Below are 25,905 nucleotides of genomic sequence, written 5' to 3'. Positions count from 1 at the left end.
GGACTACATGACTTTTCCAGCCTATAGGTAGATTAAAATCTCCCCAGGTTGTCATCTTGCCTTTCTAACAAGCTCCCAATATTTATTTCCTTGTGCTCCACCCTATTGTGTCATTGCTACTATTGGTCTGTATACCACTTACAAGTTACATGTTGCCTTTTACCAATTTTTAAAAATCTCCACCCAAACAGTTTGTCGATACTTTTTTGAGTTTAGTCATTCCTTGCTGTTGTGCTAGTGTCATCAAGAACTAACAGTATGATGACCATATCCAATTATGTATGTTCTCACATTGGCTTTTTTGAGACTGAAGAACCAGCTGAAATATTTGTGATTTGGTTAGCGAGTAGATTTTAAAGCTTCTGTTGAATATAAAAAGCCCTTCTGTTCAGTTGTATATTTTGATTTTTGATTCCAAGTTTGATGTTCTATATCTTCAGTAATTTAATGATTTCCTAAATTAATATTTAGGTGCAAGATTGTTTGTATTTAGTATGAAAATGTAAGAAGTAAAAGCTATGACACTCTTCCAGGTGATGGTGATGTAGTGGAGCAGGTCATCAGCCAACAGACAGATGATCAGTATGAGAATGGCCAGGAACCCAGCCTTCTAGATGATGTTATTAGGGAGCTCCAGCGAGAACATGACCTGAGGCAGGGAAACGAAGGAGCAGCTATCCCGGATGGTCCTTACAGTAGATCGAACTTGCTGAACAGTGGTGGGTAACGCTGCAGACAATGAAATGTGACGAAGCTCAATTCTATCCCAAAATGTTACCTTATTTTCTTCCAAGCAGATGAATTAACCTTTTAAAGATACTGCATACATGATTTCAGTACAGGGAATGTAAATGGTGCATTTTTAAAAAATATAAATCATTGTACTAAATGAAGTTGCAGTTAGATGATAATATTTGAAACCTCTTTGTGAGAGCCTCAGCACTTAACGTTTTGTTTTAAAACTGTAGAGTTAGAGTTAGATGTACAAAAACTTCAATTTCTGTTTTATTATAGAGCAGGTTGTCTTTTGTCCCCTGTGTCAATGAAGTGCAGAACTTTTAAACTTAAATATAACCAAATTTAAGATAAATACTGGAGTATTACAATTTGTGCTAATCTGTTCTTGAAAATGGTAAAATATTCCTTAAATTTTATTTTGTTCTTATTTGAGTCCTGATGGTAACTGTTCAAAGAAGACGAAAATGATCTTTACATATGTAATGGCATGAAAGATTATTGGGATAATTACATACCACGTCCAGTAACTCCTAATGGCTGCTTGTTTATATCTTGCTCATTTGAGAAATGGGGTGAGGTACAAAACTTGTATCCAAGCTGTCTGTTTCCCAAATAGGAGGAGAGAATCCACATGGTCCTTCTTCCCATTCCTCACCATTACCACCAGTTTATTTGTTCAGGAACTGATTTAATGGTGAGGATTCTATTCCCTCTTGTACAATTAGAATATTCTACGCTGATAGTTAATACTTGGTATGCTGCATTTATTTTATCTACCGCTTTACTGTTCTGTTGTTAGTCTGAAAAATGCTGGTGAGCTGCATACTTTGGTAGTGTAGCCCAAGCAGTACTGAATCAAAAAATGCATCAGATTTGATGACACAAATGAAAGGATGTGGATGAAAAGATACCTTAGTCTTGAAGTGTTTCTCTTAAATTCAGGAAGCATTAAAACTGATAATACTATCAGAATATTTTTAAGCTCTGAATGTGTCAGTATATTTTGTTCACATATGTATTCAAAATAAACTTCCATGTTTTAGCCTTGCTGTCCCCCATTGGACTTCGACGGAGTGGTCAAATAGAAGGTGTTCGTCAAATGCATAATAATGCCCCTCGTAGTCAGATGGCTACAGAGAGAGACCTGATGGCTTGGAGCCGAAGGGTGGTAGTCATGGAGCTTCCACCTGGAATTAGCAGGTAGAGATATTTTTAAATGCACCATACTTTTCAAATTGATCTGTATAAGACTGGTTACTTCAACAGAGTGTAAACACTTTAAGATACTTCTGAAACCACGAGACCTGTTGGACTTTGTTATCTTTTTTGAAAAATAAGCCGTTGATTTTAATACTGGATTAAAGCCCTTTCACTTAAAAGTATTTCCATTTGATTCCTGTTAATGTTGTCCATCAGCAAAGCTATGCACTTCAGTTTGATTGTGACTGCAAATAAGAATATGATATAAGCAGAACTTGCCCATTTTATTCCATGTTCTGCCTTTCCAGGTCAAGAATCTGTTCAACTCAAGTTTGTACATATTCAGTTTCCAGCCTTCACTGCTCAGTTGTAGAGGATTCAAATGTTAGCTCAAAAGAAGTTCTTCCAAATTGCACTCTCAAATGGGAGGACCTTTTAGTTTGAAAATATGTATGAGCAATATTTCAAAGCCTGGTCTGTTTTAATACTGGATTAAGGATCTTTCACTTAAAAGTGTCTGAGATTTAGATTTCTACCAGCAGGTTGATAATATGCGTACCCTCTATCCACCTGACATCATTCTAAAGTTTTTGTGACTATTTGCTGGATTATCAGTCTTGAAATTGAGAAAACTCTCTCTTTAATGCAGACTATTAAGCCATTGTAAGAAGAGTTGTATTGTTCAGTGTTTATCTGATACTGTTGCTATACTGATACAGAAGTAAAGCTTTTACTTGTAGGAAAATATTGTAAATTACCAGAATGAACATGCCATTATATTGGAGAGTGATAGAGGAGTTCATTTTGTGATGTCCATGCTTGAATCTTTTTAATGTAGTCAGCCGTGACCTCTCCTTAGCAAACTGGAATGCTTTGAATGGCAGATGTATCCTTTTGGTTACTTGTAGTTAATTAACTAATCAATCAGAGAACATTCCTTATAGTATAACTACTTGTATATTTTGAATGCAAATTTGAACAGCGTGTTTAGCCTACAAATTTTGAATTTATCTGGATTTAGTTCTGTTTTCCTTGGCACATAACCCACAATTTCAGGAAGGCAAATAAATATGTACATGAATGTTCTTAGGAAGAAATGAACGTTATCCACTTAAAAGTCCTCCATTTCAGGTTTCAAGAGGAACTTCGACTAAGTAAAGGTGATGGAGAAATTAACTTGTACACAATTGAAAAGAAACGTAAACCACTGCAACCAACACAGAAGGTAAACAGAAAAAGGCGCTCACTGTGCACAGCTCTGCCATCAATGGACAGTTCTAGCACTCCCTTTCTAATTATTCAACTCATCTTGTTTGCAGTGCCTTTGGAATTGAATTAGTGACTTTCAGCTGCCTGTGGCAGTTCTTGTAGCATGTTATTAAATGAACTATCAGCCAACCGAATCAGTAGGCATTTTCAGTGATGTTTTAAGAAGGAACCCTAACTGTTGGAAGCATTTAATATGTGAGCATTTACTAACATATAAAATTTCACTTTCTGCACCAAACTGAGCGATAACTCCTTGATATAGGAATAGATAGGTGTATCAAACATAGGTGCTATGAATAAACTTGCCTCCGTGAGGTGCAAACTCTTGAATGTTTGATAATTAAAAATGGGTATCGGGAAAAATAAGTTATGGTGGACATATTTAAAGGAGCTGGCTAATGGGAGAGGAAAAAGGTTGGGTCAATTATTTTATGTTTAAATTTCTTGTGGCATTTTGTTTGTGGTAGGTTGCTTTGGCGTTTTACACTTTTACTAGTAAAGTGAATGTCTATTAGTTTGCATTTGACCTCAAGCTCTTGGAGGTTATTGGCTTGAATGTTTTTTAACAGTAGGAGCAAAAGTAATTCATTCATCTGAGTCTGCTCTAGTATTCAGTGGGATCATCAATGATCTGACCACCTTCACTCAACTTTCCTGCTTTTTCTCCATAACCCTTGATTCCCTTACAAATTAAAAATCTATATCTCAGCCTTGAATATTCTTAATGACCCAACTCTCTGCAGCAAAGCCTTCCACAGATTCATCGCCCTCTAAGGGGCAAGATTCCTCCACATATGTCTTAAATTTGTGACCCTGTTATCCTGAGATTATGCCTCCTGGTCCTAGACTCTTCCCAGAACCTTTGTGCATCTATCCTGTTGAGCTTCCTAAGAATCTTGTATGTTTCAATAAAGTTGCCTCAAATTTTTCTATATTCCATTGAGTACAGTCATAACCTCCTCAACCTCTCTTTTTATAAAATAATCTCTCCAAATCCAGAATCAGCCTGTTGAGCTTTCTCTCGACTTCCTCCAATGCCAGTGTACCTTTTCCTTTTTGTAAGAAGCCCAAAACTCTTCACTGTTCCAGCTGTGGTCTGACTAGTTCCTTGTATAGTTTAGCAAAACTTCTGTACTTTGAACTCCATTCTCTTTGAAATAAAGGCCAGTATTCCATTTGACTTTGTTATTGCTGACTGAACTTTTGTGCTAGCTTTTCATGATTTATGTACTAAGGACTACCAAATCCTTTCATACTGTAGCTTTTTGCAGTTGTTCTCCGTTTAAATAATATTAACACCTCCCCTTCTGTCAAAATGCATTACTTCATATTTTCCCACATTTTATCTGCCAAGATTTTGCTTAACCACGCTAAATCCCTCTGCAGACTCTGTCATCCTCGCCTTCCCAGCTATTTTTGCATTATTCGCAAACTTGCCTATAATACATTCACTTTCCTCATCCAGTTCACTAATATTGTCAATAATTGTTGCCCCAGCACTGATTCCTGCTGCAATCACTAGTCCCAGGATGCTACCCTGAAATGCCACCCCTTCATCCCAATTGTCTTCTGGTAAAATAATACATACCATTGGTTCTGAAGGAGGGCCTCATTTTCTCTCTTTTTCTCTTCACAAACACGACCATTCTACAGAGTTTCTCCAGCAATTTCTGTTTTTCTTTCTGTCTTCTATTAATTGGACGATCCTTGAAACCAAGCTATATTATCTCCAATACCATTGGTTCTTACTTAAGTAACCTAACGTGTACTTTCTTAAATGTCACCTCAAAAATCCAAATATATTGCATTCACTGCTTCCCTTTTTATCTATCTTGTGTGTTACCACTTCAGAAAGTTTCAATAAATTTATCAGACATGATTTTCTTAATACAATTTTCTCAGCTGATACTTTTAACAACCCTGCACAATAAAGTCTTTGAGTGCTGACCAATTTTTCTCAATAGTGGACAGAAACTGAGATAACGGTGGCCAGATTGCTAAGCATAATCTGGGAGCAGTACAGGCCAAAAGCAAGATAGAGACTGACGCAGTTGTAATTTGAGCCTGTGCTGTGTATCAGAGGTCAGTGGAAGTAGCTTGCAACAAACCAATTCAAATGGTGAAGCAGAACTGCATTATGGAAGCCTCACCTGTTGGAGAGAAGGCTCTCAAGAATGGATGAGAGCCCACAAAAATTAGTGTTCTTACTTGAAGGAATTTAAATACAGTGGTGTTGATCTGTTAAAATTTGCGAAGTTTTACCCCTAACAGTTTTGCTTTAAAAAGCTTGCAATTAAAGTAATTTGTATATTGGCCTTTATTACAAGAGAATTTGATCTTGGAATTAGAGATCATGCTTTAAATTGTAATGAAACTTGATAAGAACGCACTTGGGAATATTGTGTTCGGTTTTTGCCTCCTTACCGATAGAAAGGGCATCTTTAAAGCAGCACAGGTTCTTCGTACTAGCTCCTGAAATGGAGGGATTGGCCTGTGGTTAAAATCAAGCACATTGGGCCTATATTGGTCAATGAATATAGAACATAGCGTGGTATAACACAGGAATGGGCCCTTGCACCCACCATGTTTGAGCTGACCACGATGCCATTCTAAAATAATCCCACCTGCCTGCACATGGTACGTATCCTTCTAATCCGAGTCGATTTGTGTGTCTGTCTAAATGCATCTTTAATGGTGCTATCATATCTGCCTCTATTACCACCCGATAGCATTTTCCAGGCACTTACCACCTTCTATATTTTAAAAAAAAGCTTGCTTCACACATCTTTTAAATCCCAGCATAAACCTGTGCCCCATAATATTTGACGTTTCCACCCTGGGAAAAAGACTCCCCCTATCCATACCTCAATGTTATATACTTGTCGCGTCGCCCCTCAGCCTTCGATGCTGTAGCAGAAACAGCCCGAGTTTTTCCTACCTTTCCATTATAGCTAATACATTCCAATTCGAGCAATATCTTGGGAAACCTCTTTACATCCTCCAAAGACTCCATATCCTGTCGTGTGGGGACCAGACTGCACACTATTCCAAAAGAGGCCTGATTAAAGCCTTATGCAGCTGTAACTTTTTCAGAGGGTGGTTCTCATGTGGAATGAACAGCCAGAGGAAGTGGTAGATGCAGGTTCAGTTAGAAAATTCAACCAAAAATAATTGGATAGGTACATGAACAGGAACGGTTTAGGAAGATATCAGCTAAATACAGGTAAGTGGAACTCGTTTAGTTTGGGAAATATGGTTGTCATGGACAAGTTGGACGGAGGGATTTATTTCTGTGCTTCCTGCCTCTCTGACTCTAACATGATTTGCTAACAAAGACAAACATGCCCTATGCCCTGTTTGACTACTTTGTTTGCTTGTGTTGTCACTTTCAGGGAACTACGGACTTGCACCCAAGATCCCTGTGTACGTCAAGGATCCTGCTGTTCACTGTATACTCCCTATCTCATTTGACCTCTCATGCATCACTTTACGCTTGTCCAGATTACACTCCGTTTGCCAGTTTTCTGCCCAACTTTCCAACTGATCCACATCCTTCTCCGTCCTTTCTAAACTGTTGCTGCCCATCCACAACTCCTCTAATTTTCATGTCATCTGCAAACTTACCAATCAGATCACCTATAAATAGCAGAAGTCCCAGCACTGATCCTTGCGGTACACTACTGGTCACAGACCTCCAGTTGGAAAAACACCCCTCCACGGCTACCCTCTATCTTCTGTGACCAAGCTAGTTTTATATTCAACTTGTCGACTCAGCCTGTATCCCACCTGACTTGATTCCTTGGACCAGCCTACCATGAAGGACCTTGTCAAATACTTTAGCAGAGTCCATGTAGGCAACATCCATTGCCTTACCCTCATCAATCATCTTTGTTACTTCCACAAAAAACTAAGTAAAGTTTATGAGATAAGATCTCCCTTGTACAAAACTGCACTGTATCCCTAATAAGTCCATTCTTCTAATGCGAGTAAATGCCGTCCCAAAGAATCTTCTTCAATAATTCCCCTACCACTGACGTTAGGCTCACTGTAATTTCCTGGATTATCACTGTTGCCCTTCTTAAACAAAGGAACAACATTGGTTGTTCTCCAGTCTTCTGGGGCCTGTCCTGTGGTTGAAGGGGACATAATCTGTCAAGCCCCAGCAAACTCCCCCACCCACTTGCCTCCCTCACTGTTCTGAGTTAGATCCCATTTGGCCCTAGGGACTTAACTATCTTGAAGACATCCGATATCACAATCTTCTTCACATCAACATATTCCAGAATACCAACATGCCCCTCCCTAAACGTAACGTCATCCGTGATAACCACCTTGGTGAATACTGATCTGAAGTACTCGTTAAGAACCTCACCCACTTCCTCTGGTTCCACGCATAAAATTCCCTTTTGTCCTTGAGTAGACCTGTCCTTTCCCTAGGTACCCTTTTGCTCCTCATACATATAAAATACCTTGGGATTCTCCTTGATATTATTACCAAGGACATTTCACAAGCCCCTTTTTAAAATTTTTAATTCGGTGTTGAAGTTATTTCCTGCTTTCTTTGTATTCCACAAGGGCCTCATCTGATTTCAGTTTCCTAAATCTTACACCTGCATCCTCCTCCTTTTTGACTGAACTTTCAATATCTCTTGTCGTCCAGGATTCTTGAATCTTTCCACTCTTATCTTTTATCCTCACAGAAAGGTGCTGGTCCTGAAGTCTAATCAACTAGCCTTTAAAAGACTCCCATATTTCAGATGTGGATTTACCCTCCAACAGCTGTTCCCCCCCCCCCCCCCCACACCCAATCTAATGTCTCCAGTTCTTGCTACTATTGAAGTTAGCCTAACCCCAAATTTGCACTTTCACCTGACAAGTAATCTTATCCTTATCCATGAACTATATTAAAGCTTATAGAATTATGACCATTGTTCTCAAAGTGCACCCCAGCTGAAACTTCAATCAGCCAGGCTAATTCCACAGTACAAGGTCTAGTATGGCACCTTCCTTGATTGGACTATCTACATACTGTTTCAAGAAGCTTTCCTGAATATGCCTAGCAAATTCTGTCACATCCAATCCCCTGGCTGTAAATTAATCCCAATCAATATTGGAGAAGTTGAAATGACTAACTACCACAATCCTGTTGTTTTACATCTGTCCACAAACTGTCACAGGCTCAGAGTTAGGGACAGTGCCATAAGAGCTGCAAACTGACATTTTTATATTTGTAAAAAATAGTCAAGGTTGTTACACCTCACTGGAGTAGGGTGCTGGAAATTGAGCCTTGCTGTTCCCAAGTTATCACAAAAGTTAGTGTGCACAATTTTCCCAATTCATCTGTCATTTAGACCCAAGTTGACAGAAAGCACAGACACAATATGTGTTTTTAAAAACATAACAAGTAATTAAACTGTAGCTATGGTTAAACAATCAGCATGTAACTCTTACTAATTTAAAGCTCTAATTCACGCATAACCTGTTTCTGCACCAGTGTTGCAGATGGAATGAAAGACTGAAAAGGTGCATGACTTATCCATTGCTTACCGCAACTGCTGAAGGAAAGAGAAACTGGTTTACTTCAGACTCAAAATAGCTTTTACAGCAGAGAGCAGAGAAAGGTCCGAGCAGATTGTTTCTCTATATATTGTTCACTGCTCTAAGCTGTTTAGCTTGCTGAAAAACCATCACATTGTTGTTGGCAGGTAGAAGCCTTTGTCGTGGCTGAGACTAGAGAGCAGTTATTGAGCAGTTATCAATCAGCTACTTATCCCACCGTAATCTCCATTACTGTACAACCTCTCAGCTGTATCTGCAACACACAATTTGAACAAGCAGTTGTGTAAACAGTGCTTACAAGTTAATGTCAAGTCACTTGCTTTGAAAAAACATTTTCCATTTCAACTTACTACTTAAAATACAGAAAAACTGACAAAATCAAGTTTTACATAAGGTGAAATCAAGATCTACTTAATCCTTTGCTCCCCTACCATTTAGCTGTGATGATTCAACATTGTTACTACAAAAGCAAGGCAAATGAGTCCTAGAATTTGCACATCAGTGTTTCAGAATGAATCAACATGGTGACAGATCTTCTATAATTCAAAATTTCTGGTGTTATCTAGAAAATAATGTTATTAGGGTGACTGGCTGGAAGAGGATATGTATAAAATATTAAATTAAACCATGTCTTATTGCAAACCCTATTCCTTTCTTTATAGAGCGATGGTCAGGAATTTTTCCAACGCACAGGGAGGCGGACTCAACGCCGTAATCAGCATTTCTACCACACTCGTTCAACTGTGGAACGTCGAACTTGTATTCGTCGGATAGAAGAATTTAATAATTCTTCAGAGGTCAGTAACTGTGGATTTCAAATAAACTATTCTACAACTTCTGCTAACTACTCCTTTAAAAAAACAATTGTCTGCAGCAGGCAATTTGAGCCATTGTATCTTTGTCAGCTTTTTGAGAGGGCTACCAATTGGTCCCACTCGTCTGCTTTTCCAAAGTCAGTAATTTTTCTTCTTTTGTGTAGTTATTCAACTCAGTTTTGAAAAGTCTGATTAAAACTTCTTTTGAGGTTGCTCAAACTTTGCTTGGGCTTTCCATGGTTGGCTGGGTTTCTTAGACTTCTAGAACACACAGAACTGAGGAAATCAAAATGATCTTTAGTATGAAATTAAATGCTTGTGTGCCAGAAGCAGCAAGATTATATATCCAACTCCTGAGACAGGGCCCACTATTGCTGTGCCCTGTTTGTGATTCCTTCTGTGTCTGACTGGAAGGCAAACTTGTCAGTCAGGCAGCCTTCAATACAGTGAACCTCTTGCTACAGTTTGTGCAGCGTTTTGGGCTCCCTACCAAAGAAAACTGTATTTTTTAAATATGCTTTTTCAAAAAAACACTACTCCCAAGTGTGTTCTCACCAAGGTTTGATATGATTGAAAATGTGGCCTTGACTTCATACTCGCATTCTCTTGTAATAAAGGCTGAAATACTATTTTCCTCCTCAATTGCTTGCTATTTCTTTCCCGTTTGAGGCAGAACATTGCAAGTTTTCATAGATCAACACCATTGTCTTTCATGTTTTTAAATTAGGATACTAATTTTTTTTGAGAGCTAACTCATTATCCTGTGGTAATGCTTCCCTATGCGTTCTCCCCCAATAGTTGAGGCTTTCGTTACACGGTTCTGCGTTGCTACCTGAAAACACGATAGCATATGCAACCCTTCAGTCCTCTGGCACGGCTTCTATCCTGAGAGGATCGAAAACTTGTTGTCATGGCCTCTGCTACTTCCATTTGTCCTTACATCAGCAAACTACGATGCATCCCTTCCAGATTTAATTACTTTTAAACTTTGGAGTACAGCAGTTCTTGTTTAAATACACTTATCTGTTTTTAACCTTGTCTAACTCTTATTCCATTTCCTTATTGTCGTCTCCTTAAATGTTTACAGCATTCTTCAGCGACAGTTTTTTTTTGCGAAACGCTCATTTAAAACAAAAGCAAAATATTTGGATTCTAGAAATCCGAAAAGAGACATACGCAAAGATCATTTACTTGGGCACTAACCTTAGTTCTCTTTTTTAGTATCTTGGTCATTTTTTTTTACTTACACAGGAAGATTTCCTTTGCGATCCTTAATGAGACCCAACCATTCTGAATACTCTTCTACCATTTTTATATGTACAGAATGTACTGTAATGTTGCACTTACTTGCTAATCTTCTCAAAGGGTTGTTTTTCTCCATTTATTTTTAATTTTCTTCAGTTTTTGTATTCTTCTTGGCTGTTGAGTATCGTGAACCTGACAGGCCACTTTATATCAGACTTCCCTGATCCAATTAAAACATTTCATTTTGACTCTTCTATTCAATGAAGCTGAGTTTTATTAATGAGTCTTTGATATGATCCTTGCAGCATTTCCAAATAATGGTGATGATTTTCAAAAATCTGGAAATATTTTCAGATCAATATTTAAAAGTGTGGCGATAGGAGACGGCAGAGGGTTGTTTTTTGGACTGGAGACCTGCAACCAGCAGTGTGCTACAAGGATCGGTGCTCAGTCCACTGTTTTTCATCGTTCGCATAAACTATTTGGATTGAATATCGGAGGCGTAGGTAGTAAGTTTTCGGTTGAAACCAAAATAGGTGGTGTAGTGGACATTGTATGCTGGAATAATCTTCTTCAACGTAACCTTGATCAGATGGGCCAATGGGCAGAGGAGTGGCAGATGGAGTTTATTTTTGATAAATATGCAGTGTTGCATTTTGCTAAGGCAAACCAGGGCAGGATTTATACCCTTAATGGTAGGGCCCTGGGGAGTGTTGTCGAGCACAGAGATCTAAGGGTGCAGCTGCATAGTTTGTTGAAAGTAGTGTCACAGATAGACTGATTTGAAAAGGCATTTGGCATGCTTGACTTCATTGGTCAGAATGGAGTTGGGAAGTCATGTAACAGCTGTACAGGACTTTGGCTACTTTTAGAATGCTACAATTCTGGTCATCCTTCTCTGGGAAGGATGTTGTTAAACTTGAGCGGGTGCAGAAACGATTTACGCAGATGTTCCCGGGTTTGGAGGGTTTGAGCTATAGGGAGAGGCTGAATAGGCTGGGGCTGTTTTCCTTGGAGAATTGGAGCCTGGGGGGTGACTTTAAAGAGGTTTTTTTTTAAATCATGAGGGACCTGGATCGAGTGAAGAGCCAAGGTCTTTTTTTTCCCCCTCGGAAAGGGGAGTCCAAAACTAGAGGGCATAGGTTTAAGATGAGAAGGGAAAGATTTAAAATGGACCTCGGACAGCTTTTTCATGCAGAGGGTGGTGCATGAATGAAATGAGCTGCCTGAAGAAGTGGAGATAGGCACAATTAACACCCATTTAAAACACACCTGAATGGGTATATGATTAGGAAGGGTTTAGAGGGATATGGGAAAAATGCTAGCAAATAGGACTAGGTCAGAGTAGGGTGCCTGGTTGGCACTGATGATTTGGACTGGGCTGTATGCTCTGGCTCTGACTCTAAGTTACTATGAATTTAATGCATATACAAAGTTGTTGGACATTGTTGGCCACTAAGGAAAGTAACTTACATTTATATAACATTTTTTCAGGATCACCAAATGTCTTAAAATGTTTTGCAGGCAGCGATGTGGCCCACAAGATCCTGACATTTGATCATTACCAAAAGTTGTTTTTGGATGGTGATTTAATGAGCAACTATTGACTGAGTTGTGATGGATAACTACCTCTACTCTGCTTAATACATGTGAGAAGGCACACACTGCTAGTGTCTCCTTTGAAAAATCGCACCTGCAAAGAGCAGCCTTGATTTTTGATCTTAATACCGGCGACTCTGACTTAGCCAATGTCTTGTCTCTGTTGTCTTCAGCTGCGTCATCATTTCTGACCTTACGACATTGAGGATGTTTACTATTAACTGTGTGCACTGTTGAGCACCATTTGTAACACTTCAGATAGTGAGAATCCATGGTCTAAATGCAGCATGACGGACTAAGTGGTAAGGACCATTTGTGCCACATGAGTGCCAGTCAATAACAGTCTCCAGCAAGATAGACTCTAATCACTGTTCATTGACATTCAGTGGCATTATGATTTGCTGAATTTCCCATTACCAGCATGCTTGGGGTTGCTCATTAACTAGAAACTGAGCTGGACCAACTGTATAAATGTTGTGGCTCACAGATGAGCAACTCTGCAGTGAGTAAATGTCCTCCTGTCTCCCTAAAGCCTGTCCAGTAGCAACTGTGCACAAGTTGGGAGTGTGAAAGAACACTTGCCATTTACCTGAATGAGTGCACCTCTAAGACCATTCAATAGCTTGACACTATTGAGGCTTGGTAAAGCAACCACTGGATTTGCATCCTATCCATCATATTTGACATTTGACTGTTCACCACCAATGTATAGAGTAGCAGCAGTGCATACAATCTACATGATGCACTGCAGTGACTCAGCAAGACTAATCCAACAGCACCTTCCAAACCTGCAACTTCTACCATCTAGAAGGAAAATGGCAGCAATGCATGGGAACACCACTATTGGCAAGTTCCCCTACAACTGACACATCATACTGATTTGACACTATATCGCTCTTCTTTCACTTCATTGTGTCAAAAACCCGGAACTTCCAGTCACCCAATAACCTGCAAGGACTGCAACACTTTAAGTAGCCAGCTCACTATCATTTTCTCCAGGGCAAATAAAAATGTGCAATAAACACTGTCCTCGCAAGTAATGCTCAGGCCTCATAAGCCAGTACAAAGGCAGATCGTCTGTCGTTTTCTCAGTTGTGATTTAAGCACCTCATGCTATGTCCTGTAGGTGGCATAGTTCCTCTTTCATTGGTATCCAGTGCTACAGTAAGGGAAATGGAACAATATCCTTCTGTACTTTATAACCATTCTCTGATAAGTGTAATGTTTAGAAAAATGAGGTTTATCATTGCAATGTTTAGAAATTTAAAGTTTTAGTTGAAAGCTTTAAATGAATAATTAAGATAATTAACTATGAAAGAGCATCACGTGCAGGATCTACTTAAAGGTTTTTTGCCTTTCTCAGTTAACAAGCTGAACAAGAGAGAAAAAGGATAAGTCCCAAGTCCTAATCATTAGCTTGGGCCCAGGTCCCCACACTTGTCTAATGTGTTGAGTTTAGCTTGCACAGACCTTTGCTTGTAATTGGGTATACACTTGGTAGAATTCACACGAAAGTGATAGTCGCAAGTGGGTTTCCTTTCAGCTAACCATTTCTTCTTTTCTCAGCATGCTTTGTAGGTGCATATTTTTGCAATGAAATGTTATTCTGAATATGGCTCAGACACTTACTGATCAGCCGCCCCACTGAAGGGGAAGAGTGTATGAGTGTAGATTTCTTACTGAAGTATGGCTTTCTCTCAGATCCGAAGTAGGGGATGAATATATAAGTAGGGGTTAAAAGTAAGGATTGAAGAAGCACTTACTTGCTGCTGCAAAGACAGGCAAATAGTTGGAAGATAGTTCCCAAGAGAACAGGCCACAGGATGTTCCAGGCAGGAAACAAACTAGTCTGCAGATGTTGGTGACAGTGGGTCAGGGCTAGACACTGAGTAACTATATTTACTTTTGATAAAGGTTTCAATGGACAATAACCACTAATGTGATAGTGTAGGACTGTATACCATTGATAGTTAACTGTATGGTGCCACTAGATGTACTGATTATGCTAGGTGTGGATAGTATTAATATAGTTTTGGGGTTGTGTCAATCTGTTTGTGTAATGGTATTAAAGAAGTATTTCTTATCATTTATATTTGCAGAGAGCTCAAACTCTTGAGTGAGCCTTGGACCCCCTCCCCCTGCATCTATGCTAGTGTTTTGCTTGAATAAATTTCTTAAGAGTAGCTTTACTTTGCTGTCACGGAGTCTCTGACTGCCTTTGGAGAGGTCATTGTTACAACATGCACAACCCATTTGCCCACCCTCACTGACGCTTTCTCAATCTTCTGTTTGCTCATCCATCACTGTCATACCTGTAGCAGTGGTGTGTGAATTTTGGTAAGAAGAGTTTTTGATTTCCACCTTTGTGTGGAAAATGTTTCTCAACATCACTTTTAAATAGTCTAAATTCACTTTTAAGTTTGCAATGTTTCTAGCAATATAGAACACAAATTAAAATTTCAGTACATTTGAACAAACCTAACTGGATAGCTTCGTGTTATCTGTGGCTGGAACAAAAGTCACGATCTTGACAAACTAGTAGCCTTTATCCATCTTAAAAGCTATTGCATTGCACGTAGCAACCAAAGTCCTTGGTATCTGATATTGATTCAGTCATTTGTTAGTGAGCTCTCCAGGACAAGGAAATAAAGGTAATTTGAACATTGCTGAGTTACCTTTGTGGACTGATTTGATCTTAAAATTGTGGAATTGAAGCTTTTATATGTTGAGGCTTTATTTCTTGTTCAAATTGCAAGTTTGTATAATATATCAGGCAAATATTTGAATTAGGGCCAGATATTGTTCACTCAGACCCTTGAGCCTTCTCAGTCATTGTTATTTGATGAAAATAACCACTGGTATTTTCTCATTTAATGTTTTGCTGTTTCTGGCAACCAGGAAATGGAGACAGTAGATGGAAGTGAGGGGTCATCTGATGAGGTTGAAGAAGAGTGGCAGAGTGAAAGCAGTTCGAGGTAGGAGACTTTTGAATACTGTTAGTGGGTTCAGATGCTAACTCAAATTCGTGAACATAATTAACTCGGCTGTATGTTGCATGCATTTTTTTACCACCACCAGACCGTGACTGATATAAGAAAATAAGATGTATTGGCAGACCATTCATCATTCATCCATTCAAACTGTTCTACCTTTTCATATGATCAATGTTCTACTGCACTAATTCAAGTCCAAAAATCTGTTGATCTTTGACTTTAGTTGACTTGACAACTGAGCATCCACAGCTCTGCAGTGCAGAATTCTAAAGATTCATGACTCTGAGGAAATTTTCCTCATCTCCGCTCTGAGTGAACAGTTACTCGTTCTCAAATTGTGAACTCTAATTCTTGATTCTGAAAGCCATAAAGAATTTTTCATGTATGAATTCAATCACTTCTTATTCTTCTAAACACTAGGATGTTAAATGCAGGTTTACTTAATCACTCCATGTTGAGCAGTACCCTGATCCCAGGAATCCATTCAGTGATGCAATTTTCAATGCATCTTGCCTAAAACAAACATGTCTATCTTTAGGAGATTAAAACAAAATACAGTACTGTAAATGCAGTTTTAACAAACCTCTGTAAAACTACACAAGGCTTCTTTTACTTTGCTACTCCAGTTGCTTTGGTTCCTTCAGTTTGCGCTGGTGATTATGCTCCATTTGAGCTACATCCCATCTTTTCTGTTTTACAATGTCATGCTAATCCCTTTTTGAATAGCTATTATTCATGGCTATCATCATTTCAAACTATATTGGCCAGGATCTTAACAGCAAGAATACAAAATCAAAGCTATTACTGGGTTAGTAGGTTTCCAGACAGGACCCCAGCTTGAAGGATCATGATTTTGTGTTTTTTTTGATTTTAACAAAATTGTCTTTCTGAACCACAAGTACACAGTACTGCAGTTTTTGTTTTAACAATAGCAGAATGTTCTTTTATTTTAAATAAACTTCGGGTAAAATAGAATAATCTAACATAGCTACTTACGATCCAGATTTGGTTATTTAGACATGTACCAAAGGAATAAGCCCAATAATCGCAAAACACTCCTTTATAAATTGAAAAGAAACAAAATAGTGAAATGTCCAAAGTCCCTCTGCTACAGTTCTTTGAAACACTACCTGATAACACGCTGACTGGAATCCCTGTGTCTAACGTTTTGGCAGGTATAAATCACTTGCAACTTGAACTTTTAGCTGGGGCTTTGGTAGCTTCTTCCTGGAGCTACCCCACACTTAAGATTGCATGTACCCATCTTAAGTAACCACTTTTTTGGGTTTTCACCCAACACTTCTGCCTGGGACGAACTCATTTTTCATTCCAAGTTAATGTCATTCACTAAATCTGTCATTCTCTTCTAAGGAGCACTGCTGTATACAACCATCCTATTTCAAAGCCTTCTGAAGGCAACATGCAAAGTTAAAATGAAACTACAAGTCTAAGCTATGAGCATTTCCCTGAAGCTTAAAACTTGGTATGGTCAGGAATCTAAACTTTTAAAAAGTTAAAATTAAAATTAAATTTAAGTTTTAAAAAAGCTGCACTAGTGCATGTATCCATTCACTGTACAGCCAGATATTTAAAAAAACTTTATTAAAAGAAATCATCATGATTGCAAAAGTACTTATAAGACAACTACTAACTTCGGACACATAGAAAAGTCCAAACTCATCCAAAATACAACGAGCAATTATACATGTAAATCCCACCGTTCAGCCACATTGCCAAAGTGGATAATATCATATATCTCCATATTTTTAATCCATCTACCACATTTGTGCAACCCATTTAATCAGTCCAAATCCTGTGCAGTGTCTTTGCATAGAACATAGAACGTAGAAAGGTACAGCACAGGCCCTTTGGCCCACAATGTTGTGCCGAACTTTTGCCCTAAACCTAAGGTCTGTATAACCTCCACCCCAACCTTATACTATATCCATATGCCTATCTAATTGCCGCTTAAACGCCCCTAATGAAGCTGACTCCACTACCCTCTCCGGCAAAGCATTCCTCGCCTCTACCACTCTCTGAGTAAAGAACCTATCTCTGATGTCTCCTCTATATCTACCTCCACTCACTTTAAAGCTATGCCCCCTCTTAATAGCTACCTCCGCCCGAGGAAGAAGTCTCTGGTTGTCCGCTCTATCTATACCTCTGATTATTCTATGTAACTCTGTCAAGTCACCACTCATGCTTCGTCGTTCTAAAGAGAAAAGCCGTAGTTCTCTAACCTTTCCTCACAAGACCTTCCCTCCATTCTCCAATCCCCTCTGCACCTTTTCCAACACTTCTACATCTTTCCTGTAATGAGGCGACTAGAACTGGACACAATACCCTAGATCTGGCCGAACCAGACTTTTGTATAGCTGGAGCATAACTTCACGGCTCTTGAACGCAATCCCTCTGTTAATGAAAACTAACATAACATACGCCGCCTTAAAACTCTATCCACCTGGGTGGCAGGGAACTGTGGATATGAACCCCAGTATCCCTCTGCTTCGCCACACTATCAAGAATCTTTCCCTTAACCCTGTATTCTGCTTTCACATTTATCCATTCACAAAATGAATCGCCTCACTTTTTTTTCAGGGTTAAACTCCATCTGTCACTTCTCAGCCCAGCTCTGCATCCTATCAATGTTCCTTATGTAACCTAAAACTGCCCTCCGCAGCATTCACAACTCGACCCACCTTTGTGTCACCTGCGAACTTGCTAATCCACCCTTCCACTCCCGCATCCAAATCATTTACACAAATCATCCTGTCTCAGCTTATAGATAAGTTTACAATATTCCCCTCCTGTCAGTTATCCATATGGATTGTAAGTACCTTGTGTCCAAAAGGTGATCCTTGAAATTAGTCACTTCTTATAATGTACCAGTCTGAGAGTGTTCATTTCTCCTTTTCTTTCAACAAATTATCAAGCTATTCACATCTACCATCCCCAACCCCACCCCTGTCAAATTATTTGAGTATTGTTTAGTATCATGCCCTCTTGTGTAGGATCTTGTTGAATACTCAATGAAAAGCCAAATACACTGAAGGTAGGGGCACCCATTGTCCATTCTATTATTTATGTCCTCCGGAAAAGATCAGACTTGTTAAACACATCAGATGTTAAACATTTAATTAGGTATTTTGTTTTTGACTGGTGCAGACTTGATATGCCACAGCAATAAAAAAAGTCCTTTGATCTAAGTATCGAGCAAGCTAAATCAAAGTAGCCTCACTACCGCTGGATTCACAGCTCAGTGAAATTAAAAAGTTCTGTGATCCCCACTTTTGCTTAGTTGATCCTAACTAGCCTTTCTGAATAATAGATGTCGGACACCAAGTTTATAACTTAAGCAAAAAGTAACAATTTCTTATTAATAATGTAACTTCAGTAGATCACACTTAAACAACAAGGAAACCTAATTAATATCTATAATCCAAGCCCAGTGTTCTTTGTTCATCAAATTCTCTCTCTCACTGGCAGACTATAAAGGATAAATTTTGACAATGAATATCAAGCCTTCATGAATCCTTACATGATTTGTTGTATTACAGGTACCAAGTCTGTACATCTTGCTTGAATTTTGAAGTCATAAACTAATGCGAACAGCTCCTTTTGAACTATGTGATAATTTATATTATTGGGTGTGGCTGATTTGTTAGCTTTTAGCCCCTTCAGTACTGTTTTCTGTGCTTATATTTACAACCTTTGAATCGTTTCTCAAATGTTTTTTGTATTATCTACTGTGAAGACAGATACAAAGTATTTATTTTCTTCAATTTCCTTAATACATTTTATAAACTCCCTAGTGTCTCCCTCTGAGGGATTTGTATGTTTTTATGTAATGCCATCTTCTGTAGAAGCTTCTGTAGGTACACAAAACTTAGTCTTTAGTTGATGTACTGTAAATTTTAAAAACCCCCGCAAACTTCAGGTTTTCTTTTTGGCAATATTTATAAGGCCCTCCCACTTAATCTATTCATTGTTTAACTATCATCATATATTTTAATCCCATTTCCTAATCAGCCTTGACCAGCTCATTGCTTATAACTGACGGTGGTTCATGCTTTTCAATCAACGATATGACAAATTCATTATAATGTTTGTCATATTATTAGAATTGATTCCCAGCAGCTCTCTTACTATGAGGTTATTAATTAAACTACCTCATCACTTAAAACAAAGATGTAAAAATGGTTTTTCTATAGTGATTTATTGGCATATTTATCTGGCAATCATCTACTTTAAACGCATTCTTCATTACCTAGACTCATGCTGCAAATTTGACCAATCTTGATGAAGATTCAAGTGTCCCATGATTGAACAATCATTCTTGTTTTATTTGCTCTAATTTCCTAAATTACATGCTCTTCCGAGCTAAAATCGATTTCCTTCTTCTTTTCTCACCTCATGGTTTGATACCTGGGCAATTCCTCCCTCCTCCAGTTTGTTTATCTTTTCTAAAGGTAAAGAGTATTGGAATAGTTAATTCCCAACCTTGGTAACTCCTAATGGCTCTTGGATCAAACAAATTTGTTTTTGTTCTGTTAATTGATCTGTTTTGATGTAAGTGCTATGTGTATTCAATCTTTGGCCTTAATTTGACTTTCTTTATTCTTATTCTTCTGATGTTACGTTGATTACTAATGCTCCAAAGCATTTATTAAATGCTATCCAATTTCTGAACCACATTGGGGTGAAATAAGAAAAACTTCAATCACTGATCTACCAACATCCTCAATGGTTTCTCTTACTGATTTTGAATTTCCCTTTCCTGAATTCTCCCAACCCAACCCTGTTGACCTTTTTTGCAGAGGAGTCGTGTAGATTTTTAGATGTATGAAAATGAATGACTGTTTTAGAAATTTATTTGTCATTTTCTCTGAAAATGATGTAGAATTATGTCCACTTCACTAAACGAATTTAGTTTAAATCAATTTTATTGGAAACTCGTTAAATTGTAATGCCCTGCTGATGAAGGGAGCAGAGGCAAGAATCACATTTTAAGGAAAAAACATTGATGAAAACTCTTGTGTTTTTCAATGAGTCTTATGACAATAAGTCCAGAAAACATGCAGAACGGCATTTCAAGAGCAGCACCAGGCATTCTGACAAATCAAGTGTCAAACTAGTGTAGCTACAAAACAAGACTACTTACATGCCAAACTACATAAGCAGTATGTGATAGACAGGGCTAAGTGACTGCACAAACAACAGATCTGATCTAAGCTTTGTAGTGCAGTCGCAACCTGTTCTGAATGCTGGTGGACAATTAACTGACACACTGGAGGACAGTGGTCCACAAAAAGTGCCATGCTGGATGATAAGGGAGGCTAGCACATTCGTCTGAAAGATAAGACTGAAGTAATCTTCACCCAGAAGCATCGATTATCCAAGTTAGCCTTCCCCATAGGTCCCCACAATCTCAGGTGTCTGTGTTTGTCCAATTCAGTTTGCTCCTTATAATATCAAGAACTATTTTGAGGTGCTGCAAAATGCAATGGCAGTGGACCCAGACAACATTTCCAGCAATACTACTGATGATGTGCTTGAGAACTTGTCACTCCGGTAACCAAGCTTGTCCAGTACAGCTACAAAATTGTCATCTACCTCAAAATGTGGAAAATTGCCCAAATGCATCCTCTACACAAAAAGTAGGGCAAGTTCAATGCAGACAACTTACATTCCATCTGTCTACTGTCAGTAAAGTGCTGAAAGGTGTGGTCAACAGTGTCATCAAGCAGCATTTGCTTAGCAATAACCTGCTCCATTTGGATTCCATCAGCTCCTGACCACATCTCAACTTGGTCAAATCATAAATAAGGTATCTGAATTCCAGAGGAGAGGTGAGAATGACAGCTGTTTGACAACAGCGCTGCATTTGACAGTTTGGAATCAAGAAGGACGCACTAAACTAGAGTCACATGCGGTGGGTGTAATTTTGAAACACTGAATACTTGTAGATGTGGTGCCAAGCAAGCAGGTTGGTTTGTCCTAGATGGTGACAAGCCGGAGCGTTTTTGAAGCTATGCTCATCCAAACAAGTTACAAATATTGCGTCTTACAACTAAATTATACGCTGTAAATGATGGACAGGCTTTGGGCAGTCAGGTGCTCATGCACTCACTGCAAAATTCCTAGCTATGACTTGTTCTTGTAACTACAGTATTTATGTGTCTAGTGCAGCTAAGATCCTGGTCACTGGTAAACCCCAGCAAGTTGATAACAAGGGACAACATTTCAGACAGTGAACCGAGGCAGTCATTCAGTGGCATTAACGTTACTTCTCACATGTTGGCCAAAACCTGGAGAAGGTCCAAATCTTGCAGTATTCAAATATGGACTGCTTCAATGTGAGGAGTCACAAATGGTGCTGGACATTCCAACTTCTGACAATGAAGGCACGGCTATTGATGAAGCATCTGAAGATGGTTGGGCCTAAGTCACTTCCCTGGGGAACTCCTGCAGAGATGTTCTGGAGCCAAGAAGACTGATCTCCGACCACCACAATCATCTCTCTTTGTACTGAACTAGTACAAAGGGAGATGATTGTGGTGGTCGGAGATCAGTCTTCTTGGCTCCAGAACATCTCTGCAGGAGCTCCCCAGGGAAGTGACTTAGGCCCAACCATCTTCAGATGCTTCATCAATAGCCGTGCCTTCATTGTCAGAAGTTGGAATGTCCAGCACCATTTGTGACTCCTCACATTGAAGCAGTCCATATTTGAATACTGCAAGATTTGGACCTTCTCCAGGTTTTGGCCAACATGTGAGAAGTAACGTTAATGCCACTGAATGACTGCCTCGGTTCACTGTCTGAAATGTTGTCCCTTGTTATCAACTTGCTGGGGTTTACCAGTGACCAGGATCTTAGCTGCACTAGACACATAAATACTGTAGTTACAAGAACAAGTCATAGCTAGGAATTTTGCAGTGAGTGCATGAGCACCTGACTGCCCAAAGCCTGTCCATCATTTACAGCGTATAATTTAGTTGTAAGACGCAATATTTGTAACTTGTTTGGATGAGCATAGCTTCAAAAACGCTCCGGCTTGTCACCATCTAGGACAAACCAACCTGCTTGCTTGGCACCACATCTACAAGTATTCAGTCTCGCTACCACTGACTCTCATCGGCAGCATTATGTGCCACCTATAAAGTGCACTGCAGAAATTCACCAGATCTTCTAAGGCAGCACCATCTGTGCCCATGATCACAACAGTCTAGTAGATTTGGGCAGCAGATACATGGGAGCGCCTCCTGTAACTTCCCTTCCAACCATGCACCATCCTCACTTGGAAAAATATTGCTGTCCTTCAGTGTCACCAGGTCACAATCCTGGAACTCCATACCTAATGACATTACAGTCCATTTGCTGGATGCACGTCTACAATGGCTTAAAAAAGCAACTCACTATTACTTTCTTGAGGGTAACTAGGGATGATCAATAAATGTGGGCCCAACTGGCAATCTTGCAAAAATTTGTAAATAAATAGAATTATACACCTGATTGAGGTGCATGGACAGGATGGATAGGAAGCGATTGTTCCCCTTAGCCGAAGGATCAATAAAGAGCAGCATAGTTTTAAGTTGAAGAACAGGAGTTTGAGAGAAGATTTGATGATTCTGTTTCACTCAGGTTGATGAGAATCAGCAGTGTACTGCCTGGGAGAGTAGTAGAAGACAGAAACTTCAAATTTTGAAAAGGACATGGATGAGCACTTGAAATGTTACAATAGCAATTGTAAGTGCCGGAAAGCAAAATTTGTGTAGGTAGATTGGTGCAAACTCAATGGGCTGAGGAGCCTCAACTGTGCCAAATGATTCTTTTAAAAAGGAAATAAAATCTTTGTGCTTACACTAGTCTCTTTTTTTTTGCCAAGCAGCGGTTTATTCAGAACGTTACAGCAAATTCCGTTATCCTTGATCACTTACTGTAGCCAGGTCTGAATGTTGATGTAAAATGCTTACGTTTTCTTTCTCAATGTTCAATTTAGTGATTCATCAAGTGAATATTCAGATTGGACAGCAGATGCTGGTATTAACTTGCAACCACCCAAACGATTGGTGAGAGGAATAGTCCGTCATAACAGCAGCTCTGAAGATGAGAAGCTGGGAGAAAGATTGACTCTAAAACGCAAGAAATCCAAACAGCCCAAACAGAAGGTACTGGAATGTGTGCAGCCTTGTTTTGTTTCCATGTATTTATTCTAGAAAGGGTTTATCTGTAAATTTGGGAAGAAAATCCAGCTTCTAACAGAACTTGGCTTTATAAGAGTTCTAGGTGTAGAAATTAGCTTCCAATGCTGGTGTAAAATGGAAGGCATCTGTTATACCTAGGCGCCTAATATTTGCTTTTATGGCAGTGGATGCTGCAGTCGGCAATTTGACCCTAGACCTAAAATGCGAACATTTACAGCGTCTTTTTACGCAAGAAGTGGTGAAAAGTAGATGCAACTCATTGGCAAAAAATACCTGACTATTTCATATTGCAAAAAGCATTGTCACCTCAGCGTCCTGTAAGGATGAAGGCATGTGCTTTCAGTGTGTACAAGTTGAATACGTGCATAGTATGGAGTCTATGTAAGGGGCCAGAAAATTGTTTTAATTCTGATCATTGCAGTATGTATTTATTCCCCTTGCAAAGCCGTAAGAACTGAAGTTGAGTAACTGTTAGGTGCAGACTGACAAAATTCATTCTTTGAATCAGTAGACACACTGAATAAATTCTGATTTACCAAATTGTATCAGAGATAATATCCATTTGTATATCTTTCTCCTCTGGCCTGCAGATGTACTTATTTTTCAGTGACATGTGGAGGCCTGATGCATCACAATATGAAATTGTATGGATATTACTGCATCCGTTTCTCAGTGTATAGGCTAAGATGAGTTGACTGTATACCTGCATTGATTCTGCTCACATGCTTAAATTAAGATGTGCTAATAATTTGGAACTATCTAACTCGAAACTTTTTCTCTGTGCAGCTAAAGTATGCCTTGTCTTTGATAATGTAACTGGCTGTAAAGCTTAACTGGCTTGTAATCCTAAAAAAAAAATTCCTCTTGCTCAACCTAAAGTTTTTAGGTTTTTGACTTAAATTTTATTTTCAATGTTCTAATTCATCTCCCTTGGAAGAGGTGAAACTACTGTTATATTAATCATAATATTTTTGCTGCATTTTTATAGCTTGCGGCCATGTTTTCTCCTTTACTTGCACATGAATTATTAAAAGGAATTTGCATTCATATTTCTATCATAAGGTATTGCAAACTTAGTTGTATAGTAGACTTACTGTCAAACCTAATTTTGCTTCTCAAATTCGCATGTTATATGCATTAATGTTCATTTGAGTTCTTCTTTTGTAGAGGCCAAGTGAACTACTTGCCATGGAAGGTGCACCTTCTGAAGAATGGATTCCGCCATCTTGGATCCGTGATACAACACCACGCAGATCACCATTTGTGCCACAAATGGGTGATGAGGTAAATCTTTGTTCCTTGACTAAATTGAATAGTATATATGTTTTTAGAAGGTGAGAGCTCGGTTGTTTTGAAAATTGGTTGCAAAAGTTTATTACATTTCAATTTATCTAAAGAATAATGTAACTGTATAAATGTAATTCTTTCTCCTTTATTATTGTTTTTATTTCCATTCTTTAAACAAAGGATGCTGGATTTAAGTGAATCAGCCCTGCCTATTAGTGCATCGACAAACTGGTAAAAATCTCTAGCAATGTTTCCTGTAAGATTTGAGTGTGCACACTAGCTCATACCCTGATCAAGTCTATCTCTTTAAATTATTGCAAATATGCAAGTATACAAACAATGTGAAGGACCCATGCATCCAAATAAATCACCTGGAATGTGCAGGGAGAAAAACGTTGATACATTGATCTTTGGTCCGATTCACTTATTAAAGTTCATCAATTATCATCAACTCTCTACTTATGTAGTTTTGTTTTAGAGTTGCCCAGTTGCACCATTTGATAACTTTTTCACTTCAGAATATGAATGCATTGTCATTTGACAAAATCCTTTAGGATTTGTTTAAGAATATAACTTCCTTTTTGTTGCACAGTCCAAATACTTCTGTCAGTGTTTTTTGCATATACGTTTCAGTTTTGTGATAACTAGTTATTCCTTGATGAAATAAACTTAGCTGAATTGCTTTTGTGCCAAAACCAGATACCTTTTAAAGCCTGCATAGTTGTAGATCTCACTTCTCTGGTTACATTTTAAGCTTGGATTGACTAGTGGAGGAGTAGAGCTAGAAAGCAGTTGGTGCATTCGTCTGTTCTTGGGCGTTACAATGCCTTCTGCAAATACTGGCATTCCTCTGTTTATCATCACTTCAGTGTAGCTTAACATAACATTTCAAAAAGGCCTTATGAGGAGAGAAAATATATTTTGTGGCCGAGGTGACGCAATTGCCAATATTATTCCCAACACCAGATCTAGTGTAATTGCACATCTGTGTGCATT

At 38.7% G+C, this 25,905-nt stretch overlaps 1 protein-coding gene across 3 annotated transcripts in view; it reads left to right on the top strand.

The window, feature by feature from the left end:
• The window catches only part of brwd3 (bromodomain and WD repeat domain containing 3), a 106,677-nt gene that overhangs the window by 41,008 nt on the left and 39,764 nt on the right, over positions 1-25,905 (top strand). For 2 of the 3 annotated variants that reach the window (XM_048544108.2, XM_059651500.1), the window contains exons 18-24: positions 534-719; positions 1,782-1,938; positions 3,070-3,163; positions 9,429-9,563; positions 15,324-15,400; positions 23,418-23,586; positions 24,790-24,906. In XM_048544108.2, the coding sequence (XP_048400065.2) occupies positions 534-719; positions 1,782-1,938; positions 3,070-3,163; positions 9,429-9,563; positions 15,324-15,400; positions 23,418-23,586; positions 24,790-24,906 (935 nt within the window). Of the gene's footprint in view, positions 1-533; positions 720-1,781; positions 1,939-3,069; positions 3,164-9,428; positions 9,564-15,323; positions 15,401-23,417; positions 23,587-24,789; positions 24,907-25,905 lie in introns of those variants that run through there. The other variant, XM_059651501.1, reaches the window with a different exon arrangement.

The sequence above is a fragment of the Stegostoma tigrinum genome, chromosome 15, assembly GCF_030684315.1.
Source record: "Stegostoma tigrinum isolate sSteTig4 chromosome 15, sSteTig4.hap1, whole genome shotgun sequence".
Lineage (NCBI taxonomy): Eukaryota > Metazoa > Chordata > Chondrichthyes > Orectolobiformes > Stegostomatidae > Stegostoma > Stegostoma tigrinum.
Note: the sequence above shows the minus strand (reverse complement) of the source record. Positions and strands in the feature narration are given on the sequence as shown.